This window comes from Salvelinus alpinus, chromosome 10 (assembly GCF_045679555.1).
Source record: "Salvelinus alpinus chromosome 10, SLU_Salpinus.1, whole genome shotgun sequence".
In the NCBI taxonomy this organism is placed as follows: Eukaryota; Metazoa; Chordata; class Actinopteri; order Salmoniformes; family Salmonidae; genus Salvelinus; species Salvelinus alpinus.
Genome location: NC_092095.1, coordinates 51,170,947 through 51,193,094, shown reverse-complemented (window position 1 = coordinate 51,193,094; position 22,148 = coordinate 51,170,947). Strand labels below are relative to the sequence as shown.

Genomic DNA, 22,148 nt, shown 5'->3' with positions numbered 1-22,148 from the left:
CTCTCTCCCCTCTCTCTCTCCCCCTAATGTGTCACCTCTCCCACTGGAAGTGATCTTTCAGACACAATTAGGCCCTGCTGCGCTTGAAGAGAACAGACGTGTGCTTGTACTGACTTCATATAGCAGAACCAGACCTTTTATTTTCTCCTCTCTCTCTCCTGGATCACATAACCACTTAAATGGAGGGAGTCACTTTGGATCAGCACAATGAGGAACATGTCTTTTGAAGCAGTCCGATGAAGGCCAGAGCAGAACTGAGCCGTCCCGGCCGTACAACTCTTCTTTTTTTTTCTCCAATCAAATGAACAGAAAGTCCATAGAAAGAGAATGTGAATGACGAGTAGAACACAGCGGACTGGGCCCAAAGGAATCCTGAGGCCTGTCAATGCTAATGTCATGCTAATGTGATGTAGCGCAGAAATGACAATAAGAAAAGAACAGCAGAACCTCTGCCTGTTTATACCTCTGTTCTATGTGTTGGCCAGCGACAAAGAAGAGAATTTCCTGAAACCATTTATTTTCCATTTGTAGAATTCCGTACTAAATCAGTTTTAATAGAAAACTTGGAATTCAGAACAAAATCCATCCCGAAACAAGGTAGTCCTATTAAAAGTCCTAGAAGATATAACAGTTGTTTTTCAAAAGGGTCACGTGGGAACATCAAACGTCAAACTAAACGTCTGCCGTCTCTCAATGAAATCCAAGGCCGTCTCTCCTCTCTCTCCGAGCCACCTATTTGAAATTCCCTCAACCGAAAATAGCCACCTTCATTTTCTCCCTCTTTCCCATAGCTTTATCACTGCGAGATCTCCAACCCTGCACTGCTTATTTAACTTTAAAAGCAGGACCACATTACTGTTGACAGACTGTAAAAGGTGATTTATTTCCTATTCTGGCTCCTCGCCTCCACCCGTTATTGTAATTCAGCTCTGAAAAAGAGTTGTCATCACGTCGCTCTGAGGTAAAGGGGGAAAGTTCGGGGAGTTCCATGGGGACTGTTTAGTTTGATCAATTTCCATGGCTTTCCAATAACCCCCTTGGTATATTGAACACGTGGTGAGAAGAGGGAGGTCAGAGCTTCACAAAGAGCAATATGTAGCATGTAAGACTAATCCATGCAGCGATGTAGCACCGGCTCTACGTGTCTAACCTAATCTGTATGCCCACTCAAACATGCATTTTACTAACGATCACAACCGCAAATCCCCTCTCCACACTGAAAACAATTGCGTAATCCTCAGAAGTTAGAATCCTTCAATTATCCACCAAGCTTTCAGTAATAGATCAATGACACGATTCCTTCTGTTGGGATCCACGTTGTAAGGTGATGCTCATTGCAGTGGATGACCTTGGATGTGCACAATCTAGACATGCAGTTGAACTCACAGTCTGCAGGGCTGAGTCCGCGGGCTGCAGAGATCATGGACAGGGTTGGGCTGCTGTGAAGGGAGCGGAGGTAGTGCTCCATGTGAGGGTGGAAGTAGGGGTGAGCGGGGCTGAAGGGGGACTCCCCTGTCCCGGCTGCGTGGGGGGACAGACGGATCAGAGAGATGTCTGACATGACCGGGCTGCCACCTAGTCCAGGACTGGAGGAGGGAGAGAGAGAGAGAGAGAGAGAGAGAGAGGGAAAGAGAGAGAGAGCGAGAAAGAGAAAGAGAGAGAGAGTGTGTTATCATCTTAGTTCAGGTACACTGTGGTTCATGGCGTATTTTGTCTCTTGTGACAGACGGAAACCTTTGAACGGTTTCTTGTATCCATAAATCTCAAGTTCCTGTGATTTTCTTTAAGTTACAAGGGAAATAAAAACAGTTACAAATGAAAGTAAAACAATGGGACCCTTTGCTGTATCTCACCTGACCTAAGTCCTTACATGACATAGCCTAACCATTTTCCCATCTGATACTACAGAGCAGTGCCGACCGTGCTGCACGATGCAGTCAGAGCACTCGTTCACACACACACACACACACACCTGAGACATTTGTATAAACTCTGCAGGCAGGCCAAGTGTGTCAGCCAGCCAGGTCTAAGTCTGAATAATGAATCTAAGGTGAATCTGATACGCTCTGTCTCCTTGCTCTGTGTATATAGACTGGAATGAGAATGAGATCACGTCTAATATCATGGTCTGCGTCCCAGAGGGCACCCTATCCCCTAGTGAACTATAGGCCCTGGTCAAAAGCAGTGCACTACATAGTGAATAGGGTGCCATTTGGGACGCAGTTCATTCCTCGTCCTATCAGGGCTTTGATCTGGAAATACGTTAGCGACAGAGGTTTCCTTTGAGATGGGGTCATGGAGCAAACTGTGTGTGTGTGTGTATGTGTGTGGGTGTATGGAACGCAACCATGCAATGTAATGATATTACATCCCTATGGCATTACCTGATGTCACACTAATTTACCCTAAGTTACCTCATCCACAGACAAATACACTGTAACATAAGGTAGGCAGATAGATAGATAGATAGATAGATAGATAGATAGACAAAAGGTTCAACCCTCAACATAAAAAGACGTTAGTCTGACCCTGGCACTGTAGCTGGTTTCAGCATTTCATCTGTCATTGTTCCTTTAACGCCAGAAAGGGATGATACTGAAGATAGTCACACTGTGCTTGATATGAGTTCTAACCTGACCTGGAGAGGAGGAAGTGAGGAACTCATGTCAATGAGCGGTGTGTCTCCTGCCTGGTTGCTGCTAGCTGTACAGACAGATCCTCTGATAGGCTGAAGATCAGAGGATACAGCAGCACACACCAGGTAGTCTCTCCCTACAGCCACTGTTTGTCTGAACCTCTGGGGGTGGAGCCATGAGTCTGGAAAGCTAGACTACGCACTATGCAGGAGACACCAGACTCATTTTCCTTCAGCACACCAGAAACTAGTACATACGATCTCCATTCAAATATAGATATACCCAGACTGAAGACTTAAAGAAGGTTGAAAACAACCTCATTTCACCAAACCTTATGCTTAAGAGATTCTCTAGTTACTCAATGAGAAACGATTGTACAGTTATGTGTCTGAAGCTGGACTCTTTGTCTATTTGTGCTCCTTCTCTGAGATGCTTTTTGAATACAGACCCAGGTTGACCTCAATCTCTCAGTTATCCCCAGTACTGTCTGTCTCCAGGGGCCGGTTGGTCTGTGCTTGACCCAAAGTGAGTCCACTCCGTTTCCAGTTAAATGCCCCCCAGACGACCAAGGCTTGTCTCAATGCCAACTTTCTGCCATGGGCCAACTTTCTGCCATGGGCCTTAGCTAACAGATGACCATAAAAGGCTCTCTGTCTGAGGCCTGAGAAGAAACAGATATTCCATTCACAGAAAGCCTTTAGATTACTGGGCAACTTAAAACTTCAACCTGATATTATGGACTGGAACCTGGCTTCAAAATGCTCTTGTCTACCTATAGCTCAGTCCGTCGCTCTGGGCCTTTAGCCACAGACCTTTTCATCTCCCTGGGTCTACCTACCTGTACCATGGGAAGGAGTCTACTAGGTCCAGAAAGCCAAACAGATAGCCAAAAGTATGTGGACACCCCTTCAAATGAGTGGATTCGGCTATTACAGCCACACCTGATGCTGACAGGTGTATAAAATCAAGCACACGGCCATGCAATCTCCATAGACAAACATTGGCAATAGAATGGCCTCACTGAAGAGCTCAGTGACTTTCAACGTGGCACCGTCATAGGATGCCACCCTTCCAAAAAGTCAGTTTGTCAAATTTCTGCCCTGCTAGTGCTGCCCCGGTCAACTGTAAGTGCTGTTATTGTGAGGTGGAAACTGAGCATCAACTGCTCAGTCGCAAAGTGTTAGGCCACACAAGCTCACAGAACGGGACTGCCGAGTGCTGAAGAGCGTAGCACGTAACAACCGTCTGTGCTCGGTTGTAACACTCACTAGCGAGTCCTAAACTGCCTCTTGAAGCCTTTTCATTGCCGAGCAGCCGCGCACAAGCCTAAGCTCACCATGCACAATGCCAAGTGTTGGCTGGAGTTGTGTAAAGCTCGACCGCCATTGGACTCTGGAGCAGTGGAGACACGTTCTCTGGAGGGATGAATCACGCTTCACCATCTGGCTGTCCGATGGACGAATCTGGGTTTGGTGGATGCCAGGAGAACCTGCACCAATGCATAGTGCCAACTGTAAAGTTTGGTGGAAGAGAAATAATGGTCGGGGGTTGTTTTTCATGGTTCAGGCTAAGCCCCTTAGTTCCAGTGAAGGGAAATCTTAAAGCTACAGCATACAATGACATTCTAGATGATTCTGTGCTTCCAACTTTGTGGCAACAGTTTGTAGAAGGACCTTTCCTGTTTCAGCATAACAATGCCCCTGTGCACAAAGCGAGGTCCATACAGAAATGGTTTGTCGAGATCAGTGTGGAAGAACTTGGCTGGCCTGCACAGAGCCCTGACCTCAACTCCATCGAACACCTTTGGGACGAATTGGAAGGCTGACTGCAAGCCAGGCCTAATCGCCCAACATCAGTACTTTACCTCACTAATGCTCAGCAAGGAGGGGACCAACTCCATATTAATGCCCATGATTTTGTTAAACGAGCAGGTGTCCACATACTTCTGGTCATGTAGTCCATGTAACATTGCGACGCGAAAGAGAAACCAACGGTCGTATTCCATTGCAGCAGTACATTGTGATTGCGTCACGAGTGAAGCAAGACCAATTGTTTGATTTGATGGAGATAACTATCTGATTGATATTTAAAATGCCTCAAAGTTATTAACCCTCGCACCACTATTAACTGTTAACACGTCATCTGCATGAACTGACGAGACCTTGTCATAGAATACCCCGAGGTTGCCGGGGTTACAGTAAGCAATTTGCATAGGACCTGAGATGTTCGTATATCATAACAATAGCAAGCACCTACATCAGGCATCAGTCCCTTCACAAGATCATAGACCTGAATAGATGTAACTAACTGACTTTTAAATATGAATCACATAAATATTGATCTCCTTAGCCAGCAGTCATGCAAAAAACGAGAAATGCTTAACTTAAATAAAACCCTCGTCCATAAAGAAGAGTATGTCTTTACTTAAAATGATAGGATGTAGAGAGAGCAGCACCCTAAATAAGTAATACAATATTCAAATGTTAAAGGCCCGCCTGTGGAATTGTTTCATCATTACTATGTGGAGGCCTGGGCTTCAGATATACAATGCCAGGCTGTGGAGCGTATCTGGGCCTGGCGCCCGGCGGGTGTGAGATCAAGGAGGCTGTGGAGTTCTCAGTCGCCCTGCTGAGCACGAGGCACCTCCAGTCCTACCTTGGCTGTTAGCTCGCACAATGCAGGACTAGACCAGCGAGTTGCTAGCCTTTACAGTCCCAACAGAGAGCGCTAAAAGCTGGAGCAGATGTATACGTGTTCTAATTAGTCCACTTAGTGTTCTGTCTGAAACACTTTGGGTAATTGAACATGATTTAATTTACACCTCTCCTCCGCAGACATGACCTAATTCTACTGTACTGTAAGTGTTCAGTTGACGGTGGTTTTATATAGGCTGTCTGGATTTAAAGTGTGCTCAATATGAGATATCATTTGTATAATGAGGCGTGGATAACTATATGTGTGTGTATGCTTTGTGTGTGTGTGGTGCATGTATGGCTGGTGTGTGTGTGTGTGTGTGTGTGTGTGTGTGTGTGTGTGTGTGTGTGTGTGTGTGTGTGTGTGTGTGTGTGTGTGTGTGTGTGTGTGTGTGTGTGTGTGTGTGTGTGTGTGTGTGTGAGTGTATGTGTGTTTGTGTGTGCCTGTCTCTGTGTGTCATGTACCTGCGCTGGGCCGCTGCGGTGAGCGACACTAGAGATTAATTACAATGTGACGGTGTCTCCTCTGTAGCTGCCTCGGGGCTGGAGCTGTGATTTAGATAAATCACATCGTCCACTTCAGGGCTGGAATGAACTGCTGTAGATTTATATGGGCCTGGACTGCAACATGATATGGATGGTTTGGGCTTAAACTTAACATGCAATACTTTCAGCAGTTCCACATATGCAGAAAGAGGGGGAAATTACTTACAACAAACAGTTCATTGGATTAGAGGGTTTGAAACAACGGAATGTTAACACATCACTATTTCCGTGGACACAACCATCCTTTGTTGACTCTGGTCAGCTCAGTATTGCTACCAGTGGCAGTCAGTGCCGTTTATGATGAGGGAGGACGTTTTTAGTTTTTTACACAAAGGTAGGTGCACACAGGTCGAGAGAGTTTAACTACGGTGTAATCATTAGTCCAACAGTTGCAAACAAGAGTTTCTATTGGACAAATTCAGGTATTTATTTTGCTTCCGTTTAAAAAAAAAGTTTTTCAACATAATCACCGTAATGAGTACACCCCTGATCATGCGTAAACACAGTTCACTTTCATAGCATCCACGTTGTATTCCTTCTCACCTCTATGCACTCTCCTCCTCTCACCTTTTCCCTTATTTTGTGAACTTCAATGAACAACACATCAGCTGTATGTGATCAGGAGTAAAAACCTTTCCAAGCCAAACCATGTCATAACCGCTACACACAGCCTACAACGTAGTCCCCATATTAACTAAAGTAACGTTCCTAATCAATATAGCTAATAGAACTAATGCGTTAGTAAACCCGCTACAAATATGCAGTAAAGTTACAGTGTATAGTCACTGTAAGCAGTTTAGCAGTTACACCGGCAGGCCCCGGTGGAAATAAATTCATCAAACCAAAAGCTTACCTTGACTTGGAAGAGTTCCAGTGTTGTGTTGGATAGTCATAGCCAGCTAGCTACCATAGCATCCCTCTATTTGAGCCGGGTGTTTGAGTAGGCTAAATTAACCAACTGCATTTGCTAAGTAAGTAAATTAATTCTCCTTCATTTTTGAAAAATTAATTTGTTCAAAATTGTTCAACTATTCTCTCTCTCTCTGAGTCAACTAGCCACCACATTTTATGCACTGCATTGCTAGCTAGCTGTAGCTTATGCTTTCAGTACTAGATTCATTCTCTGATCCTTTGATTGAGTGGACAACATGTCAGTTCATTCTGCAAGAGCTCTGATAGGCTTCCTCTGGAAGTTGTCATAATTACTGTGTCTATGGAAGGGGGTTTATTGAAGTCAGTGTACTAAGAGGAGGACGGAAGCTAGCTGTCCTCCGGCTAAACCATGGTGCTACCCTACAGAGTGCTGGTGAGGCTACTGTAGACCTTCATTGCAAAACAGAGTGTTTTAATCAATTATTTGTTGACATGTGAATATATTTAGTATAGTTTTATCTAAAAAGTAACTTTTTAAATGTTTTAAACATTTTATTTTATTAAATTCACTGAGGAGGATGGTCCTCCCTTTCCTCCTCTGAGGAGCCTCCACTGATTGCTACCTACTAGGAAAGCTGGCCAACCTGTAGCATCATTTGCCGATTGTTAAAACGTCTATTAATTGTTGTGTTTAAAACTACAGCTGACAGGTACAACTGTTGAAACAGTACTGCCATAATGACATTATAAATAGTCTTGCTTGCCTGACTCATAGCGATCCACAACAGGAAGAAACTACACGATTAGCCTCTTAAATATGTACCTTCCGGGCTGACAACGACTTTACCAATCAACCAAACAAGTCATCTCTGCAGAGTTGTTCCTGACAGCTCTAAACAAACAGATGGGAAATGGGAATGAGACAGCGATTATAGAGTCGTTAGAACTGAAGTCACAGAGCAACAGAGCCAGAAGCTACAGTGTTAGGATATTAATGGGAATGTTGCACTCACAGGCAGCCTCTGTCAGTGACTTGATCTGTTCTTATAGCCCTGGGCTGTTTGGTAGACTTAACGCAATCCTCCTCCTCATAGATAATAATGCAGACTGAGGCACGGTGTTGTTTCCCCCCCCCCTAGTCTGGGATACTCAGGATGGTAGCAAAAATATCTGTTCGGGCCACAACTTGTGCACTTTGTTTTTGAATGATCATAGTGATAAAGGTAAAAAATGATTCTCTCTGGGAATAATGCGTGTTAAAAAAATATCATATTCTCTCTGAATTGTAATTCGTTGGAAAGTACCTAACTATGCTGTAGCTGTGGTTGTCTCTTCCAACAGGTCTTCGAGTGAAAAACTAAACCCGTGAAAAAGTTTTGGGAAGTTTCTAGAACAGCCATGATTTGTCATAGTGTCAAGAAAGCCGGGACAGCTTGTGTCGACGCACACACTCCATGCGGGTGGTTTATATCATAGCTTCAGTCCAAGCTCCTGCATAGCTATCCGGCACAGCAGAGGAGGTTAGTATCCCCATCCCTACTGTTCTCTGCCTCTAGCGGAACCACTGCTTTGAGCCCAGGACTGCTCCTGTCCTCTCATTTGACAGTGATTAAAAATCTCTCCTCTATACAGTAGAAAAAACTCAGAAGAAGAGACTCTAAGCTTCTCTTCCTCTTCCCACTTCCTCCCACTGCCGCCGCTTCCTCCCCACTTTATGACAGCTGTGACAAAATAACCAGCCCTCTCATTATGTTATATGCAAACAATGATAAAGGGGACTGTATGGAGATGTCATGTTAGACAATCAAGCAGGGGACCTCTGACACGCAGCCACCAGCGTATAATAAAGTGGGCCTGACTGGCGCGTCTCCTCGACAAATGACACCACACTTAATTTGCTGTGCAATGTTCCTGTAATTAGAGTGAATTTGGCACAGGCACGGGGAAAGACAGCTAGATCAAGGTCTTGATGAATTAGGGGTCCACTGTCAAGATCAAATCACATTAATCAAGGTGGCCGTGTGTAGAGACAGGTTTTTCTACCCCCTCTACTTCCCTAGTGCTGTGATAAATAGCCCTGCTGAAGCCAGGCAAACAGTATGTATCACCATCAAATCTACTGAATTGAAATGGAAATGAAGCCAAACACTATTTCCAGAATTCGATTGACGTTTTACTACTATTGTTTTTAAGATAAAGATAAAGTCTTTACTATAGCAAAGGTCAAAAACGTTCTGGTTCAATTTCACTTGTTAAACAACTGAGATGTTGCTACCAAACCAATCATGGCCACTACTAACCAAGCTAATCATCCAACGGACTGCACAGTAACCTGAAAGTTGAATGAATGTAACCATCATAGAACCAATTACTATACTGTATTGGAGACCTCTGTACTGTGTGAGAGTGTAATGATGTTGTTTTCTCGGGACCAAACAGATTAGGACCACTATAACACAGTAATGAATGTAGAGGACTGTTGTAGGTAGAGGGGGAAAGGTTGTGTGTGTGTGTGTGTGTGTGTGTGTGTGTGTGTGTGTGTGTGTGTGTGTGTGTGTGTGTGTGTGTGTGTGTGTGTGTGTGTGTGTGTGTGTGTGTGTGTGTGTGTGTGTGTGTGTGTGTGTGTGTGTGTGTGTGTCATGTCATTTGTGATGGATCCAGCACTGTATAGCTAACTAATGGAAAGAGGGATGTGTATTGGCTGGCCACAGGCTAGTAGGTTGATACTTGGCAAAAAGCAAAGCTGTCCCCCATAATCATCAACTGTTTTAGGAAATGAGTAACTGGTAATGGTAACATTCTGTATTAACTGACATTGGATAGTAATTTGAACTTTTTAAAGATAATAATATTTCATCTGTGATATTAAATCTGGGCAACACTTTTGCTCTCATCCTTCAAAGGGAAGGTTGCCCTTTAAATGCTATGCAGCGTTGGCTAAAACAAGGCTATCTAATAGCTAATTGCTATGTGTTAGTGTAAACAGCTTGTGTATACAGTAGAAACCAGCCTGAAGAAGACTTACCCATGCATGGCATGTAGGGTGTGTGGTTCATAGAGGTATCTTCCCTCGTGGTGACGCATGTCAATCGGGATGGGCGTGTGGAACGTCGGGAATACGTGGTGCGGGGCTGCAGAACAGAGAAGAAGAGGGCGAGACGGAGAGAAAAATAAGAGCTGGGCTTAAAAATAAGAGCTGGGCTTTTCAAAAGCTACGTTTCAATGGCAAAACGGGGCTACAATAAAGCAACGTGAATTTCAGTGCAAGCTGTGCAGTTTCGCCTAAAATATTGGCACTGTCACACAAGGGGAGTGGAATAAATAAATAATCAAAGTCATCCTAAGAAATCCTACATCTTGAACATAAAAGATCTCCAACTGGGCTTTTGACAAAGACCTGCAGCTAGTCAGTCTTTGAACTAAGGGGGATGATGGACTGCATCAAGGAGAACTGGAGCCCCGACGCAAACCGGGCCTGACAGCATTGGGAATCGGCTTCTTCTTCTAGCCCCCTGCAACAACACTACCCATCCAAACAGTAACAGCACAGCCCTCGTCAGACGTCTGAGCAGGTGGTAGACAGTAGACACTGTAGACAGCACTGACAGGGTAGTATACTGTACCCAGCTACTCACTCAGTCCCACTCTAGTCTAGTTGAATCAAATTCCCGAAATGCCACAGTATTATTTAGCTGTGAGAGAAATCATTATTCAGGGTTATACAGGATTACAGGCTCAGAGTCAGAGCCCAATGAAACACACATTAAAATCAATTCTAGTTTAATTTACTTAAGATATATTAGTACATTTACAAAATATAGTAAATGCTTTGTAATTGAAGCCCCTTTCTCAGCAAGGCTGTTGGTAGAGACTTGATGCGCTAACTTTTGTGTAAGACACGCATATCATTTTAAGGTACTTTTCAATGTCATGTTACTGTATTAGGGTTAGCATGAAACGGGAATGCTTTAAAAACAGCTTTACAGTCTCTTAACCAAAACCAGACCCAGGGACACAGGAATTGTATTATTTATGCCCGGAAACACAAGAGAGCACAGCTGGCCACGCATGGAAAATTGAAAAAAACAAGAAATTAAATGTAGCTTTTATGAGGCTTAATTCATTTTTTATAAAACATTTTGATGTAAGGCATTTCAAGACATATTTGAGGGCCCCAAAGCAGACGGTCAAGGAGAAGGCCGGTCTCCAACCGGGAACCCCCCCCCCCATACTAAGGCACTGGTCGGTCCAGGATCCAAACCAACAGGAGGCATCCCTCTGCAGGCCGCACCCCGCAGCAGCTGGTCCTAATTTATGTTTTACAAGAAACTCCCTGGCTGAGATTCTCCATCCAGAACCTGTTGAAGTGAACGCTATGCTGCGTCAACTGCAACAGCATTGCTGTGTTTCACAGCAGCGATTTCGAAAGCAACCCTCAATGACTCTGGCCTGAGGGTGATCAAATGGAATTCAGTGAGGAGTTAAAGTGAATTCAGTGAGGACTTTAGAAGCTAAAGTCCCCCTCTGTCTCTCTCCTGACCACACCTCTTTAATGGAGAGGGTGCTGGGCAGGCAGGTCACTCCCGAGGAGCTGAACAAGTTCTTTGTATAGAGAGGGCAGAGTTTGTATAAGCTAAGGACCAAGAGGTCAGAGGGCAATGTGGGCGGAGAGGAGCCAGGCCAAACGTCTTATACTAGCATTCACAGAGAAGACCTCTGGTAATCTGGGCTGAAATAGGAGCTTTTCTGTACACCCAGCACCACAGAGTGGTTTCTGTAACGACCACAACTGTTGGCCTGTTTGAAAAGGCTTCGTTGTAGTGGAGCTTCCCATTTTTGGGAAGACTTGGAGCTCTTTCTAAACATCCCTGTATGAAAGCCGGCGAGAGGGGACCTGCTTTACATCACAACCAGCAGTAAAGTACCTCGGACAAACAAACAGTGAGAAGTCAAACCGCTAGGCAGCAGTAGTAAAGGTCACGGGATATGTGTCACGAAGACCGTTTCCTTGTTTGCAAATACAGAAGTTACAGAGTTGCACATTTCACTTGACAGGTCATAGATACTGGGCAGCGTCCCATCGAGTCAGAAGGGACTGTTTATAAAGTGCTGAAAGGACAGGGCTGTTGGAAGACTGTTTCTATTTTAGCGTTGCTAGAGGGATCAGACTAGGAAGCAGGAGAGGAGCTTAGGGAAGCGTGAGGAGGCAGGAAGCGCTGGCTATTTCTGGCTCACAGCCATCCACCACCGACAGGGCTGTATACAATGAGGAGAAGAAGAGGAGAAGAATGGTGCATCATTCATAAACAGTCCCAGCTTCGTTATTTAGTTCCCCCTCCTTTTAGTAACATCCGACACCACGGAAAGAGAATACTCCGATTGCCAGACTGAGATCCAACCTTATCAAGGCTCCACTTCACACAACACCCTTAATCAGCTGATATACAGTCTTTTCCGTAAAACAGTCACTCGTTTTCGGGTGTTATTTTCAGGACTCAAAAAATGTTTCCCCCCCTTTTGTTTGAGATGAACAAGGACCTTGTTTTAATTCGCAGATCTAATGGACCTCCATTCAGCCGGTACCTACACCCTTCACTGAGGTGTAATCCCACCCGCCCCCTGTAAAGTGTTCCAGTGGGGTAAAATGAATGTTAGCAGGGCAGCACTCTGACAGCCGCGGCAGCGCCATATTTAATTCATTGTATTTGAATTATGTCCCTCATTCAACCAGGTACACAATCTTCCTTGGCTTTTCTCGACAGCCTCCTTTTTTATCACCGGGCTCAGTCGTACAGATAATAAACTTCTGGTTTAAGGTAATTACTTAATCAGGACAAACCTGTGTGTTAAGCAGCGCTATTAGGCGCTGCGGTGATAAATCAGAGCTGTAGCGACGGTGTGATGCTGCTGGGTGATTACATCCACCGTCTAATCAGTCTCTGGGAGACCCTTGCGGTCGTTAAGTACCTAAATTACACAAACAGCATGCTAACAACACGGTGCTTGTCGCGGGGCCGTGGTGGAGGACAGAGGCGGCCCATCGGGATGTTTGTTAATGCCAGCCAGGCAGCCACCAGCACGACGCAGCATGCTCACCTTCTGCACAGTGATGCATGGAGGTTTTTGGTAGGTGGCTCAGGACCTAGCTGACGAATTCTGATACCTTCCCCCTCCACTCCCTGTCCTGCAGCTCATGGTGGGGTACCGTAAATATTACACTGAAGTTAACAATTAAAATTGACCAGTAACAGGAAGGATGGTGGAGCTTTTGGTGTGGAGCTTTTGGTGTAATTCCTTATAATCACATTTGTATTTTCAAAGCTTTTAAATTGAGAGGCTACTGAGAGCTATTCCGAAAGCCAATCTGAAAATCTAAAACCGCTTGTTCCCCTGCCATCTCCCAGAGTGCCGTGCAGCACGAGGCCCTGTGTGTAGCAGCAGTTGGCATGGGGTTTTGTAGTTAGGACTCCAGGCAGATTGTACTGGAGGTATTTCCTGTCTGAGTGAGGCTAATTTCCCCTGTCATTCTGCTAGTAAGACAGAAAAGCTTTTCATTTCACTGCTGAGGTCTCTCCTCTCAGGATATCCATTAATCCCAGTGAGCCCATTACGCCATCCAGATCTGGGATCAGTTTGGACCTGAAACAAGAGGGATGTTATTTTTGCCTGTATAACAGAAAAGAAATAGGACTGTCAACACCTGATGAAAGTATATTCTGACTTAAAGACAGACACAGAAAGGATTCCACTCCGTATAATTGTGGGAATGTCCCCGAGTGGATCTCTGTGTGAAATAGCATGAAGAGTTGGAATGTTTTTTTTAAATATTGTTTTTTCACCATTAAATGTGTTTAGTCCTCCAGGCCAGTCCAGTTCAGGCAATGCAATGTACAGTACGGTCCCATTAGAACCCAGTGTTTCTGCATGTGTGTGTGTGTGTGTGTGTGTGTGTGTATGTGTGGAAGGGTGTGTGTGTGACTATGAGAAAGTGAGAGGGCCTGCTGCGGTGCTCCACCAGATGTAAAAACAAATGTTATCACCCAAAGACTAATAGATGTGAGGGCCTAAGCACCGGGACATTCCAACACTGCTTCCCCCATGGGGGGATTGGACCCAGTCAGTGAATCAGGTGAACACATGCAGCCTCCTGAACTCTCCAGAGCGCTCGCCTTTTGTTCTCTCCCGCTGCGTGTGAACAATAGACCTGTCTGGGTGATAGAATAAACCCTGCTCAGGGTTGGTCAATCCCCCAACTGGTCCACTGAGTTGACTGGCTCAGGACGCCCATGCTGCCTCTTCTGCCTGCCTCAGGGCTCTCTCAGGGCTACGCTACATACAACGTCCCCCCGAGTGGTGAAGTCTTTTGTTGACATGTGAGAAATGTAATAGCAGGCATCCGTAAGGGATGGAATTAGTGGCTAATATGTACGCTTGTGGAATTAAAATAGCAGCTTGCAGTCATTTTCATGTGTGATTGATTCTAGCGGGCTTATATAAAGTAATCCGAGTCTTATGTTTAAAAACAGGCGCCCAGGTCAGATAAAAAACATTACTGATGTGTTTTGTCATACTTATGAACAACTGTCAATGTGAGTTTCCATTGTGAAAGATCAATATCCTCCGTTCTCACAGTAAAGTCACTTTTCCGGAATAGGTCAGTGAGTGTTGAGTGTGGCCACATCATGGTGCGGGTGTTGGGAGCCGCTTCGCTCCGTCATGTTTAGGTGACCCAGTCCTGGCTACTCTTTGTTTCCTGTCCCTCCTCGACCCCTCAACCCCTCTCTCCCCTATTATCCCCTCCCGTAATTCACCCCCAACCATTATTAATGGTGCATTAACTTGGCCTACACTTTTAATGAGCCTGTTTTGGTTTGCACCCACTCAACCACCCTACGCAGTCACACAAAGAGGGCTATTATTCTGGTGACAAAACATCACCATGGTGGAGAACTCCTGTCCCACACACAGGGCAGAAAGACACACAGAGGCCGGTCAGATAGATCCACTGCTACAGACTATGGAGAAGACAGACAGTGATCTGGTGAGGGGATGGGAGTCAGTTAGTTACAGCAGCAACGCTCCTCTGTTTTACCATGTTGTGTTTAAAACAGCTGTGGAGCATTATTGTTGTGCCGCCTGCCTGCCTGTCTGCTGGAGTTTTGAATGTCAGGTGTGCTTTGCTTTATGGTGTTTTCGGTCAATTAAAACAGAACCTCGGGCATGTTTCCGTGACGAACACTTCAGAGGGGGAATATGACTCAAGCATGAGTCACTCACACAACAGCTTTAAAGGCCCACTCTGTGGTAGAACACCACTAGAAGACTGCATTACTGAACACTACAGTAACTCTATGCACTGTGTCTGTAGGACTAAATCGTCTTTTCAATTGAAAAGCAATGACTTAATACGATCAATCAGTCAAGTTACCATCCTTATTCTAGAACACAATTACATTTCTTAAGCCATATGTTTTTCACCAGAGCTTGCTTTTTTTTTTGCTAGTCTCTAAAACTAAATAAAGCTCAGACACCAGAGAAAGGAAAGGTAAAAAACAAGCGTTGGCCATCTTGAGACAAAGCATATACCCTCAAATAACCACTCCTCTTAAATCACAATACTCTGTGGCATTGTGCAGACCTGCTGGAGTTGGGCCATTTCCTGTGTCGTGGGGACGGGCCTGTCCGTCATGTTGTCAGACTACAAAGTGAGAGGAATGTTCTTGGAATGCTGACTCACACAAGTTCTGTCCCTGCACTGTGCTCTGTGGGGCGCCGGCCGGGTCCCAGAGGCCCCTAGTGTGCATGGCATGGCAGGTAACAATCTGTGGCCCTGACCCCTCTGACTCTCTGCTCCCTGCGTTCCCAGATCACCCTATAACGCAACTCCCGCTGGTACCCCCAGGACGGGGCGCGTGATGCCCAAATAATTTGAATACGGTCCAGAGATCAGCTGGCTGCCCCTCCTAGATCTCCGCCCGGTGCTGTCCTTTGCTCTCCTCTCAGCAGAAGAACATCACACAAGTTTACAATTAGAAGGTATGAACGTAACTGAACATAGAATGGAAACTTCCCAAGTTCATAACAACGACCTTGATAAGGAACAGGAGAATAAAGAGAGTTAATGCCCTCATGGAACGTTTTCAAACAAACAGGACAGAGTAAAGACAATAAACACACAATGTTAATGAGAAACAAAACTCTGTTAAAAACATAAAGACCCTAAACGTACTATTTTATTGGCACTAAAAAGAGTTTCGCCAGCACCACACGTCAGCTGTTGTTATCACAACAGTTAATGAGGAACGTCTGTTGTTTTATTTAAAGATGACCAATGCCAAAACATTTTTTACTCAAGTATTTTATCCCTAACGTGAAAATCACCACAAAAGAGTTTGCATGAACATAAAAAAAAACACAATACAGCCAGGCTTTTTATGGAGAGATGACGGCAGGAGTCTGTGAAGCCTGTAGCCTCACTAGCCTGTGAATCCCAGACCAGTGTTTCTGACTAGGACCAAATATCCCTCCCCTGACCCTGCTCCTCCACTGCCTTTCTTTCATCCCCCTTTCTTTCGACGTTGCGACGGGAGCCTGCTCCATTTTTGCTCCAGCTCTGCCTGTGTCGCGCTCACTGCCGTCGCTCCCCACTTCCGCACTAAGCAGCAGGCCAGGCCACACATTGCAACAGCCAACAGAGCTCAGCCAGGTGGATATCTCCACTCTAGTCTCAGACCCCTGGCCAAGAACTTCAGTCACATCCCTTGACATGTTCTGTAGTCTGGCTGCAATAGCAGCTGCTTGTCTCTGTGTGTCAGTAAGCTACATCCCACCTAGCTTTCCTTTGGTCACACACACTAGACTATTCAAAACCCCTTTAACGCTCTGGCAAATATTGTTGAACAAGCCCTGTGCACACTTGCAACAATACGCCCGTCGTCGGCTGAGAGGCCTGGATGAGGCTGGGGCCAGTCTTTTATGAAGACTGCTGCAGTGACTTGACTCCACCACCCTCTCCAGCCAACCCTCTCTCTCTCTCCCTCTCTTACACATCCCCAATAGGACACCCCTGACCCCCGTAATTCAGGGGCTGAATACCAATGGCAGGGGCACAAAAACCCAGGCAAACAGAGCAGTGTGTAATGATAAAGTGCTTAGTCTGTGAAAGTCGCTGCCCACACAAAGAGAGAAGAGTACACAGTCAAACACGGAACTCAAACCTCTAACATCTAACTGAGTATAAGATTAACAGAGATCTCAACAACTCACAATCAGATAAGGGATATTTTAACAAGGAATACAATCAGTGGAAAAATCACAGTTTTGAATTGTTGTTTTATTAAGCAGTCGACTAAAGCAGCGGTAGGCAACCCTGTTCCTGGAGTGTTGTGGGTTCTGCAGGCTTTTGTTTCAACTACGCATCACACCTGATCAACTGAGCTAATTGATCAGTTCAGTGATTGCCTAAATTCAACACACCTGGTCTTCCCGGTCGGTTAAAACAAAAACATGAAGTGCCGCAGGGTTGCCTAGCCCTGAACTAAAGGGTAATGCTTTGAGATCACGAGGCAAACAACACAATGGCCATCCATTGCCCATGAGACAAGCTATATACAGTATGATAGACTGTATCATTGTGTGGTTATTAAAGTGAGACATTGTTGAAAACCTCTTCCTTCAGTAATTATAATTAGACCATGTATCCATGACTTGTGAAATTCCTTCATTAGAAAAGGATAAATGAACAACGTGATTTGTGACCTTATTCTAGTCTGGGCCTGCTTAGCTAGTTAATTAGTGTGTACACGCTCAAGCATCGGGTGGAAGACGAAGCATGTTACACCAACAATTCGTTTACAGAAGGACCATTGGCCTACTGAGAGCATCAGAGACAGTATCAACAAACACTATACTCATTTCATCCATTTGTCGTATACCTCAATTAACATACATACTTACAGAAAGAACATTAACGACATGTATAATTCAATAGTCAAATAAAAGACACTTAGAATTTTGCTGCTCGGGCTTTAACCTTTCACTGCAGTGGGCTGAATCAGGGTCACACAGAGTGATTCTTAGTAGTCTTAAACAAATCTACTTTGAAACAGAAGTATACACCTCACACACATGGTTATGGGCTTAAACAAAGAAGACACTTGTACCATGTCAGATATAGAGTTGAGTTTGCATCCCAATAGTATACTTTATATACATCACAGAAGGCTGAAATATAACAAAACGGTTTGACATAGGAACACTGGATTTTCGTTCTTTAAAAAAAAGTATCTTTATAATTATGAAATTATGAAAAATATGAATAACATTCCACCCATGAGGCCAAAGAGGGCGCTTTTGGTCATTGACTGCAGGAAAGGGCCACAACGGAGTAACCTCATCCAAGTTTTCCAAATAACACTACAATCTTGAGCTGCACTCTCAAAAGAAAGAACAGAACGGTGAAGGTTTTTACCAACTGAGACCCTGATTGTGAATTGTCCTCAGACTCAGCTACTATCAATCTTACCAAGCCTGGGTACTAGGCTCTCATAATTACATGGCGTAGAGCTCAGTGATTCCAGTATAATTTGAGAGAGGAATGGGCATGGGTCCTGCTGGGGTGGAGAGCGAGGCTCCCTAAACCCTGCTTTCTGCATCCCACCTGTGTGTGTGTGTGTGCGTGCGTGCGTGCGGCGTGTGCATGACTATGGGGCCAAAGCAGAGAGAGTGCTGCTGTGCGGGACCATCAGTTCTGCTCTGGTTACACACCAGACGCTGGGTCGGCTCTGTACAACTACAACCTCCAACCACTACAAGGTAATAGAGCTGACAGGTTGTCAGCTATGATTGAGTTTTGCCTTCAATGAGAAATGTGTCATGACACCCACAGCTCAGAGACGAGTTTTTCCAAAATGTGTTCCCGCTGTGTTTTTAGTTGAGTTCCAACCACATGGGGTAGAGATCATATTTAAATGAAAAAGCTAGCCTATGAAGTAAGTTAAATCAGACAGATTCTGTTGGTCAAATTATTTTGTTAAATATGCGTATCGGTAAATGATCTTGAACTCAAGCCAATGTAGAAAAGGTCCATCCATCCCTCCCCTGTTTTTAGCACGTTGTTCAGTGAAATCTGCAGGACTGCTAGCCAAGTCATTAGCTAGTGAAAACAGATCAATCTCTCACTATTTAGTCTCCTTTCACCTTCTGACTTTCTACATCCCCCACTTCACCGCCGTCAATGGAAACCCTTTGTGCGACTCAGATGGCACCCTACTACCCTATGGGCCCTGGTCAAAAGTAGTGCACTAAATAGGGAAAATGCTGCCTTTCGGGATGCCCCTCTGCCTCGGTTTGCCCTCCCTGCCTCTTCACTCAAGGGCCACTGGGTATTTAGATTTTCTCCATGTCTGTTCTGTTCTCATTGGAATCTCCTTCCCCTTCCCTTCTCGTCCCAGGCCTTTTCTTAGGCAGGCAGACTGACTGCTGATGGGGGATCAGGAGAAGCGGCAGTGATGGGAGGAGGAGAGGAGAGGGAGAGAGGGAGAGAGAGAAACCCCCATTTGGGGGAAGTACAAAGGGTCTCATTGAGAGGCAGGTCTTTCGTCAACCCTGAGGGGAAGAGATGTTCATTACTGGAGGAGAATACAGTCACCTTCGTTGGGCCTAGTTTTGTCAGTTCCACTGGAGGTTGGTGGGACTTCCCAGCTCTACTGGGGTCTAGCTGTAATTTTGGAGACTGACTGACTTGAAGTTCCAATACTTGCAAGGGTGTTCCTGTTCTGTGTTTTATGGACTATAGCTCGATTGATTAACTAAACTATTTGATGATTGCTTTCGCATTATCAGTGTACATTATACACGCATGTGAGAGCATTGAATTGTATTGAATTGTATGCTCAAGAAATGTATAGTAAATATGCATTTGGATCTGGTCTGGATTCCTACTCCAACTAAGAGCCTTTTAGAGTCTTTTTAAATCTCTCTGGTTCTCTCAGAGAGAGAATACGGCTTGCTAATAGGGGCCCATTGACTTCACTGTGCTTATGAGGGAAAATACGGCTCAATCAGGGAATTTAACCACCTGCACTTGTTTATAGTCATTAGCAGTTGGCCATGGGCCACTGGTGATGTGTGGACTGGACGTGTTATAGGTTTTACAGTAAAACAATAAAAAAATACAAGACCGTTTGGTGGGACACCTAAGGTTTCACAGTTTAATATTTTATTTCAAATCCATAAATGTACCGTAACCTGGTATTTTTTTGTAATGATTCATAATTAGCGGACAAATACACTGCTGTGGTGTTTTATCCTCGTTTGAGCTTTGATTTGCGTATTAAACTCTTGACAGTCTTAACGAGATGATATTGCTTCATCTCCAGCTGTTTGTCTCTGTAGTTACAAGGCAATTAGTCCGCCTTCTCTTATTTCAAATCCCTTTAAGCAGTGTGATCACAATTCAACTTTATTGCACTACTACTAAAGCAGTTAAATATTGCAACTGAAACACAAAAGGGGACAAATTATTATTATTTTGTATAAAAAAGGTCCCCCACATTTCTTTGCTACAGTATTTATTTTCCTATGAATGGTAATGCCTCAAAAAAGGAGTTTGAGGGAACTGAAGTAGCTAGGAGTTGATGATAAATGTCAGAAAAAACTCAGAAAAAAATGACCTTATTTATTTAATGAAATATCCAATATCCCACCTCATAGCTCATATTTTCCTTTTTGATAACATTACAAAGACAAATTGCCTCAGAGAAGCTACATTTTCCTCACTGTATGGGGCTGAATACGCATGGGAAACGCTGGTGTCACCACTAACCAGTCTTAAATCCAAACAAAATCACATGTCATTATGATGGACAACTGAAGCAGGAGGCCTGAATAGATGTGAGGGGGTCTCATTGTTGATCCAAACGGAACCCCCTCCGACTTGCCACCCTGCTCCACACCCACCCATCCAGTCTCCCGTGTCTCTCTCTCTGCCTCTCTGCTTCAGCCCACAGATTTCTCATGTCCTGCCGCCTCCATCCTTCTATTTCCCTCCTCCTTCTCTCTCTCTTTTGTCAGATGGAGTTAGGAACGGGCCCATGCTGGAATGGGTAATATTACCACATCAACTCTTTGGGCCTATATTATCATTGCTTAAATGAATAAGCATTTCTTATTTGTTCATTTTCATTCATTTCATTTTAATAATTGGGGGATTTAATCAACGACTTGGGTCAAGCCACAAGCTATTCAAAGTACCTAGTTATCAAGTCAATTGAAACTATTTCAGGTCCAATTAACAAAATGGAGGGAGCCCTAATTCATTACTTGCATTAATGTGATACATGTCTCTATTTATGTTTACTCATGAAGGACTTCCTCCCCTCCCTGTACTGTATAAACCTCAATGTTTGTAGGGTGCATGAAGGTGTAAACGGATCTACTCCACACTTAGCATTGTCAGACTGATCCTACCAGCACCACCAGGCAGAATGATGTGGGAGGACGGGAGCTTGTTTTGGGGGTTTGGCACAGCCGTGACGGCCCTCACAGAGCCAAGACGCCTGGGAGTCTCCTCTCCTCGTCTCCCCCAGCAGGGTGAGGCTTGCCTGACTGACTAATGGAGGGAGGGAGGGTTCACCTGGAGCCCAGCGACAACTGGCTGCCAGCCAGACTACTCTTGGCAGGGTAATGTCTACACTACACAACACAACACGATCGAGTGAAGAAAAACAGAAGGAGAGAGAAACACAAAAGCAATATTACACCACAACACAAATACTCTGATGGTGTCTCGCACGGCCCAGTCAGGACTCACCCAAGGCTGTACTCTCGTCTCCTACTCTCCTCCCTCCCTCTCACTCGCTTCTTCTTCTCCTCCCCTTTACCCGTTTATCATCCCCTCATCATGCAAATGAGCACTGTGTGCAGCAGGGCGAGCGCGCGCGCACACGACGAAAGCGCCTGAAAACACAGACTGTTGCTGCAGCCACAGTGATTTGCAATGCTCAATAACTCTTGGTGTGTTCTTTTCTGGATGGGTGAGTATCACAGATCAGTACCACATGAGTACATCTGCTGTCCTGTTGCCTGGTGCTCCAGTCCTGACCCTAACAGTTAACTACTGAACATGCGGAGCGGGAGCTCTGAGAGGTTCTGTGGGGAGAGGCTGAGAGAGGTAACTGACCCAGCCCACTGCAGTGAAGATTCCATGTTCCAGATAAACACACAGCGCCATGGTAAAGTGAACCTCAGTTTACCGTATGAGGTTACGAGCTAATCGGACACACACACACACACGTGTTGTGTTTTAATTCTGCAGAGGGCAGATGTGTCTAAGCTGAGGTCCGTTATGAGAACTTTAGTCAGTCTGGTTTGAGCCCAGATGACCCGTGTGCCCCTCGCT

General features: G+C 44.9%; 1 protein-coding gene across 1 annotated transcript in view; it reads right to left on the bottom strand.

The window, feature by feature from the left end:
* LOC139532207 (zinc finger protein GLI2-like) overlaps positions 1-22,148 on the bottom strand; it is an 82,372-nt gene that overhangs the window by 35,948 nt on the left and 24,276 nt on the right. The window contains exons 3-4 of the mRNA XM_071329539.1: positions 9,774-9,879; positions 1,387-1,586 (exon numbers count right to left, since the gene is read on the bottom strand). Of these exons, the coding sequence (XP_071185640.1) occupies positions 1,387-1,586; positions 9,774-9,879 (306 nt within the window). The remainder of the gene's footprint in view (positions 1-1,386; positions 1,587-9,773; positions 9,880-22,148) is intronic.